This window comes from Glycine soja, chromosome 2, assembly GCF_004193775.1.
Source record: "Glycine soja cultivar W05 chromosome 2, ASM419377v2, whole genome shotgun sequence".
In the NCBI taxonomy this organism is placed as follows: domain Eukaryota; kingdom Viridiplantae; phylum Streptophyta; class Magnoliopsida; order Fabales; family Fabaceae; genus Glycine; species Glycine soja.
In genome coordinates, this window is record NC_041003.1 from 29,963,645 (window position 1) to 29,971,889 (window position 8,245).

The window sequence follows — 8,245 nt, forward strand, 5'->3', positions numbered from 1 at the left end:
TCCTTTAATTATAATTTAAAATTCAATTATGTCTCTCCATTCTTAAAATATTTAATTAGATGTCTTAATTGTTTAAAACATAATAATTATATCATGACAAAGTCAAGTCAGAAGTTTCTAATTTCTTAACAGTGGAGATTTTTAACTGTGATTATATTTATTATAAATTATTATTTTTAACGTACACTTTTCCGATCAACGTACAACAGAAGCTCCGATCAATCACTAGCCTGTGCCTCAAACACCACAACGAACACGGAGCCACCACTTCCCATCATAACCACCACACCATCACAAGTCTGCACCTTAAACATCACAACCAACGTAGATCCTTGCGACCCACACCCAAATCAAACCAAACACTGCCTTCATTATCTTTGACACCAGATCCGTCGCCACCAAACCCATCGAATTTGGATTCCTCACCTTTGGAAAGGGTTGAATCTTAGAAAACACCGTCGATCCTCCCAACCACCTTGCCCTCATCTGTGTCAACCCTTTCTACTGCCTCGGTGAACCCGTCTTCATCTCCCCCACTCAATGTTCAACCCTTTTTCAATGCACAGATCTCTATTAACCTCTTTAAAGCAGCCGAAGATCAAATTGAAAGCTTGAAAAAAAAAAAATGAAAGGTTTGAACTGGTTCTTCAAGATGGGGTTGGTGGCAACGTGGTACTCCTCCAACATCTTCATGGTCACATAGGCAATCTCCAGTTCTCCACTAACAAAAATGATATAATTGTTGAGAGATTAAATGTATAATTAACTCTATTAAATTTAAATGATTAACAAATATAAATTTTTAACTTGAAAGATTAATATATATATATATATATATATATATATATATATATATATATTTGAAAATTAATTATAATTAATTTTTAATTTTTTATGAGCTGAAAAATTAAATTGTTAATAAATAAATTTTTAAATAGTTTTTAGTGTATTTTTGAAATATTAATTTTTAGTTTTATTATATATTTTTGTTCTTAAATATTTATTAGATTTTATTTTTGATTTATTCTATTTAAGATAAAATTTTATGTTTGATTATGTAATTTTATATTTTATAATTTAAAAAATAATTTTATTAAATATTTATGATTTAATAAAATCATTTTTTAATTTTCAGTCACTAGTTATTCTTGTTTTAGTTTTCATCAATTTTTTGTCCAGTTAGTTTTACTAACATAATCATATATTATTTTCTATTTATTTTTTAGACATGAATTTTATTAAAAAATTTAACTTAATTATTTTTTAGTTCTTCAATCTGTGGTTCTATTTTTTAGTCCTTAAATTATAGAAAATGTATTTTATAATTCATCTTATGATAAATTGATATTTGTGACGGTTTTATAATATAATTTTTAACTGTTAAAAATCAAATTTTAACAGTTAAAAACTTTGAGTAATGTTTTATTTATCATGAAAAGATTAAAACAACAATTTTCAAAAATAAAAAAGACTAAAAAAAAGAAATTTATATTTTAGGAACTGAGAAAACAAAACTTGATTAGAAGATGTTGCGTCTTTTAATATTTGTCGTATCTTTAAAAAATGAATGAATAAATATAAAATAGAAAAATATACTATAAAGTAGGTAAAATATGAAGTGGCGGGTCGCTAATAAATACAAATTACAAAGGTTCTAGAGTGGGGAGACAAATTTCAATCAACAACGTAGTCTCGTCCAGCAGCGCACACACCTTCTAAGCTTCTTCTCCTATTTCCGCTTCTCCACCTTCATCCATCCATTTCACTTCAACAGTTCAACCACACTACACCATTCTCTCCTCTCTCGTTGCTAAATGCCTCACTAACCCCCACAGAACCAACCATGCCAGGTCATAATCTCCACCTTTCTTTGTTCTTCTTCCTCATTTCCCTTCCCCTCACACTCCCCCTAAACTCCGACGGGCTCTCATTGCTAGCCTTCAAAGCCGCAATCTCAGTGGACCCCACAGGAGCCCTAGCCACCTGGACCGACACCTCCCTCACCCCCTGCACCTGGGCCGGAGTAACCTGCAAGCACAACCACGTAACCCAACTAACCCTCCCTTCAAAAGCCCTAACGGGCTACCTCCCTTCAGAACTGGGCTTTTTAGCCCACCTAAAACGCCTCTCCCTCCCCCACAACAACCTCTCCCACGTAATCCCCACCACCCTCTTCAATGCCACCACCCTCCTCGTCCTCGATCTCTCCCACAACGCCCTCACGGGCCCACTCCCCGCATCACTCTCCTCTCTCAAACGCCTCGTCCGCTTGGACCTCTCTTCGAACCTCCTCTCCGGTCACCTTCCGGTCACTCTCTCCAACCTCCCTTCCCTGGCGGGCACGCTCAACTTATCACACAACCGCTTCACCGGCAACATTCCGTCCTCCCTCGGGTCCCTCCCGGTCACCATCAGCCTCGACCTCCGGTACAATAATTTAACCGGCGAAATCCCCCAGGTCGGGTCGTTACTTAATCAGGGCCCCACTGCTTTCTCCAACAACCCCTACCTCTGCGGGTTCCCCTTGCAAAACGCGTGCCCGGAGAATCCGAAAGTTCCCACCACGAAACAAAGGTATTCTACGGTACTGTGTTATGTTTGATAAAACTAGCCGATAAGCGGGGTGAAAGCTTATAAGCTATAAGCTGGTTTAAGGGTGATTAACGGTACCGTTTATGAATAAACCAGTAAATAATAAGTTGAATTCTATAGATCGTGCCTTTGCTTTTAAATGAATAATGATAATGTATTTGTAACTTTCACTTTACAGACAAAACCCGAACCGGGATCTACAAACTGGGGAACAGAACCCGAGAGGTGGCGGGCTTTTTGTGTGTGTGGTTGCGATGGTGGTGATATCTGGAATTTTGTTATGTTTTGCGGTGGTTTTTATGATTCTGCGGCGAGGGAGGTGTGGCGACGAGGGGCAATTTGGGAAAGTGGAGGGTGGAAATGTGGGGTGTGTGGATGATGTGAAGGGGAGGTTTGTGGTGGTGGAGGAAGAGGGAGGGGTGTTGGGAGGGATGGAGTTGGAGGATCTGTTGAGGGGTTCGGCGTACGTGGTGGGGAAGAGTAGGAGTGGGATTGTGTACAAGGTTGTCGGGGTTGGGAAAGGTGCGGCGGCGGCCAGGGTGGTGGCGGTGAGGAGGCTCGGCGAGGGCGGTGCCGCATGGCGGTTGAAGGAGTTTGAGGCGGAGGTGGAGGGTGTGGCGAGGGTGAGGCACCCCAATGTGGTGGCTCTGAGAGCTTATTACTATGCCAGGGAGGAGAAGCTGCTCGTCACGGATTTCGTCCGCAACGGGAACTTGCACACCGCATTGCATGGTATTCTCACTGCTTCTATTATATTTGTATTTGACAATGCATAAGTGTATTGTTGTAAGCTGATAATGAATCTAGTGGAAGATATTTGTCTCCCATGACAGTTAACAAATTTATGATTACAAAATAGTATAAAAAAAATTGTTCAATAAATGTTTCCAATCATTTTCTTAGATTTAATTTTTATTTTTAAAGCTAACCACATCAACTAATTGATAATTTCTTGCTATACATTCCTTTTAATTTAAAAGTTACCTCATAAAATTAATAAAAGTAAGTACTTGTTAAAAACAAGTTGAATTAAATTGGATTTTTTGTTTAAATTTATTTGTTAAAAATATTTTTAAAAATAAAATAAACAATTTTATGTTTTTTAATATGTTTGTTTAAAATGCTTATGCTTAAAAAATATTTTTTTTTCTTATTCTAGGAAACAAATTCTTTATCCACTTCTTAAAAAAAGTACTTATTTTAAAAAATGTTTTTTCACAATTGTTTTTAAGTTTAAATTAACTGGCCCAATATGTGTGCTTTGTTTTAGCTTAATTATAGAGAAATAATCTTTTTTTTTTAATTAGTGAAAGCTATAAAATAAAGTTATTTTCTCAAAATGTAATGAAGAAACTCTAATGTACTCTAATAAGTCAAGCCAGGCAGAAAATGCCATGTTGGAGTACGTAATGTTGGATTCGAAACTCTATATCCTTTGCATGCCAAAGACAACAAAATTAGGGAATCTCTTTTGATACTTTTGTTGCATTTAAAAATAGACCAAATTTCCTGTATTTGCTAGATTTTCTGCATAATATAGTGGCATGAGACTAGTGCTTGGCCAGTTCACTATAGGTTTGATTTCAGTAAGTGAGAACAACACATACCACTCGCTATGAGTGCACGTTGTTGATATATGGTCACCGTGTGACAGTTCAAATTCTAGCTTTTCCTCGAGAGCTAATAATGTCGCCATGTGATTGTCTCCATTATGGTATTGTACGCATACAACAGCTGAATGGCAAACCTTTTAAGTTTTAACCATTTGTGATTGTAACTATTTTGGGGGGCCTCGGGCCATCGTGTCCTTTAGTGAATTGTGCTCCCGCACTGGAGAATTGGAACCACTTTTTAATGACTTTTGTCCGTGATCACATAGTTATAACTTTATGAAGGTACATTAATTTCGGTTATCTTTATTATTGTTTGTAGTATTTCTAATGAACATTCAATCAAATTCATCTAAAAGTGTATCATTTGTGGTCCTGCTTTGTCCATAAAGTGATAAATGCAAAAAAAATTAACTGCATTGTGTTGACCCCATTTGAGTGACTGAAAATCTTTTGGTTTTCAATGCAATCTTCGTCATTCCCTAGTGATGTCTCGTTAGATAATGGTTTGCCTATATTGATTATGGGGTGTGTCCACAGTTGCTCTTAATGCCATGCTCGTGGAGCGTGGTGGCCCTCAAATTCTGCTGTGTTGAACATTCTAACTCAGTAGTTGCGGGTTTGCCAATTAGATGTTAAAAGGAGGGAATTTGTAAGGCTATGTTAAAACTTCCTGTTTGATTTTCATTTGAGTGTGATTTTTGTCTCAATTTTGTCTTAAAACTCAGTTTGAAATGAAATTAAAGGAAGGGTTCTTTTTGCAAAATAAAATTCATTCAAACATAAGTTTATAAATTTTGATCCAAACATGTACTAACTCTATTATATGCGCAATGTTATTGAGATCTTTGTCATCTTCTTTGTAACATGCAAGACCTCTCACGAAAATTAATGCTTGCACTTTCACTTTTTGCTCTCTAAAACTTTGCCGACGGTGGTTGTGATGTCATTTTCAGTTTCCACTTTCCATTTAAAGGGGGTAATTGAAGCAATTTTCTGCAATGTTTGGTTTTCTTTGTTTCAGGTGGACCTTCCAATTCATTTTCACCATTACCATGGGCAGCAAGGTTAAAAATTGCTCAAGGAGCAGCAAGAGGCTTAACATACATACACGAGTTCAGTGGTAGAAAATATGTCCATGGCAACCTTAAATCAACAAAAATCCTTCTGGACGAGGATCATAGTCCTTACATATCCGGTTTCGGACTTACCCGTCTTGGCATAGGTAGCTCAAACTCAAAGTCTCTATCATCAGAACCAAAACGTTCAAACCACTCTATAGCAACATCAGCAATTGTTTCAATTGGTTCAAATGTTTCAACTTCCTCTAACATCTACTTGGCACCCGAGGCGCGCATAGCTGGTGGAAAGTTCACTCAGAAATGTGATGTGTATTCTTTTGGTATAGTGCTATTAGAACTTTTGACAGGTAGACTTCCAGATTTAGGAGCTGAAAATGATGGCATGGGGCTAGAGAGTTTTGTGAGAAAAGCATTCAGGGAGGAACAGCCCTTGTCGGAGATTATAGACCCTGCACTTCTGCCTGAGGTTTATGCTAAGAAGCAAGTTATTGCAGTGTTTCATGTTGCACTGAACTGCACAGAACTTGATCCAGAATTGCGACCAAGAATGAGAACCGTGTCAGAGACCCTAGATCGAATCAAATTACAGTGAAAAATGACATAGATCCTTGTAAATTTTTGGTTCATGTGGGTAGCATTTTTCTTTTTCTTTTTCTTTTTCTTTTTCTTTTTCTTTTTCTTTCTCTTAATTTGGTGGTTTGAGTGGTGTTGGTTTTGTAAGATTATTTAATGTATGGAAACTAGATGCAGCTTGTATGATGTATTGACATAAGCTAATGCAATGCATTTTCTTCCTCAATGGAAACTGCGTGTCTCCGTCCCTTCCTCTTTACTTAAAAATAGCAACTAAGAATGTTGGCAACTAGCAAGCTATTGTTGGCGAATTCTATCCTGGACCATTTAACTAAATGGTAATATTATTATATTCAACGTTGTGGATTTCTTACCGGTAACTATCTATAGCATTGAAAAGTAATTTTAGATAATGAATTTTATTTATATGAAGCTTATGTATTTTACTGGTTGCTCTTTAGTTATAATATTAATCGTCTAATTAAGTTTAGACATTGGGTTTTTATGGTTAATTTCGTAAGTAGCGGCGGCGGCCATTCATAGTGATTTGAGGTTTCTTTTTTTTTTTCGCAAACCCATTAGTTCTGCAGTGTTTCTGGTGTGAATTTCGTTCAGTATACTTTCCGTTAGTAAACACAATTTCTGCTGTGATACTTGAATTGGGTAAAAAAGAAGACCAAATAGCATGCCAACCATGACGCAAGGAGCACGTGATAGGAAAACTAACAAGAATCACTGCAAAAACAACAGCCATCCCAAAAGATTACAATAAAAGACAAACACAAACCCACCAAAAATTTCATTCACCCAACTCTACTGAAATTCATAAAATTTCTTTAACCTAATCCTAAAACAACATATGAACTTGCCAATGTCAGCAATTGCACCATCGATCCTCCCTCTGCAACAACCACGACAACAAAGCCACACTGTCTCAAACACGATCTGGGTCCTTCTAAGTCACCGGACTCACTATAACCCCTAGCTTCCACTTTCACGCACAAACAATCTTTCTTTCCGTAACTGTTAAAGTTTTATCAAGGGTGAAAAGGTCATTCCATAATGAAATATTCACTGCACAAAAATTAGAAAACATAGTTGCCGGACAGACCTACAACAACAGGTTATAAGGCATGGTCCATTTTGGACCATTTGAGTTACTTGCCCACCTTAGCAATGCCCTATAAATTGCGTTATTAATATAATAAAATTATTGATTTTTATAATAATTATTATATTTACTAATTGTTAACGATCTATCAAAATTAAACTTTTTCAAATTATGTATAGCATGACAGAAGCTGTGGTAGGTATATATATAGAACTAAATAAGAAAATTTATGTTAATATTAACAATAGCATTTATATTATCCTATGAGTACGAACAGAATGACCATAAACCATAACTACGAAGACTATGAAGTCAGAATTTGTCAAGTAGCTGGAGCTCATAAACAAAGGAATCTATGAATGCATAAAAAACGTAATTATATTAGCCTAATAAAATTGTCAAACTTGAGATCGATAAACAATTTGAGATAATAAAATCATTGATGTCTAGCATAACATATTCAATTGTTCAAAAAAAAAAAAAAATCATCAAAACTTATGAATTACCTACGCCGAATTCTTCAATAGGTGGCATAATTATGGTCTTCCATATCCTACTTCAGCATCCAAATTGCACGCTTCAAAGTCTTCCCCTGCTTGCACCAAGTCTCTTCTTGCTATTCCAAGTTCTGCTTCTATTTCTTTCATCTTTTTCTTCAACCTCTCTTCTTTCATCGCTAAAGCAGTCACATTCTCCTCCCTCTTCCTTTTCAACTGAACAACTCTCTCAACATGTTTCATACGCAAGGCGGATTGAACATGGGTTCCAACCAGGTCAAATCAAATCTAAACGGCTCAAGTTCATCCCATAAAATTTTTGGAGATGATTACAAGCATCATCATCCATATCTTTTATCTTTTTATTCTTAAGAAAATGTAAAACTGGACCCAAAGCTCTGAATGCATATTCAGTAAACATACTAGTTTCTTTCCTTTGACTATCAATTAGAGAGGAATGCTGTGAACATCTTCTAGTAGTGGAACAAAAGATTTCTCTATTTTCCCTAAGCCTCTGAAATCCACAAACTCATCAAGTGATGTTGTGCACATTTCCTTGGGTATAGGATCAGCAGTGTGTTCAATAGCCTTGTCATAAATTTTGCTAACTGGTTGCTCCACTAGATTCAAATTCAAATGTTCTGACTGGCTGAACAAATTCTCAACTTCAATTAAGCAAGTGTCATTCACAATAAACCCATTGGAAGGATCACACAGTTCATCTATAGGTATGAATGCTCTGAATCCCCAATAAAACTCCATTGCATTGAACTGATGTTT

At 36.3% G+C, this 8,245-nt stretch overlaps 1 protein-coding gene across 1 annotated transcript; it reads left to right on the forward strand.

Moving 5' to 3' along the window:
* Positions 1-1,674: 1,674 nt before the first annotated feature.
* Positions 1,675-6,089, forward strand: LOC114392352 (receptor protein kinase-like protein ZAR1). Its single transcript, XM_028353465.1, has 3 exons — positions 1,675-2,574; positions 2,771-3,324; positions 5,227-6,089. The coding sequence occupies exons 1-3, from the start codon at positions 1,844-1,846 to the stop codon at positions 5,874-5,876; spliced, it is 1,935 nt and encodes a 644-aa protein (XP_028209266.1). The 5' UTR covers positions 1,675-1,843; the 3' UTR covers positions 5,877-6,089.
* Positions 6,090-8,245: the final 2,156 nt, after the last annotated feature.

What these genes read in the sequence shown, in the direction of transcription:
- LOC114392352 (XM_028353465.1), top strand. Translation starts at nt 1,844, where the DNA reads ATGCCAGGTCATAATCTCCACCTTTCTTTGTTCTTCTTCCTCATTTCC. An exon ending in GTTCCCACCACGAAACAAAG is followed by an intron (nt 2,575 to 2,770) that starts GTATTCTACGGT and finishes TTCACTTTACAG; the next exon opens with ACAAAACCCGAACCGGGATC. An exon ending in CTTGCACACCGCATTGCATG is followed by an intron (nt 3,325 to 5,226) that starts GTATTCTCACTG and finishes TCTTTGTTTCAG; the next exon opens with GTGGACCTTCCAATTCATTT.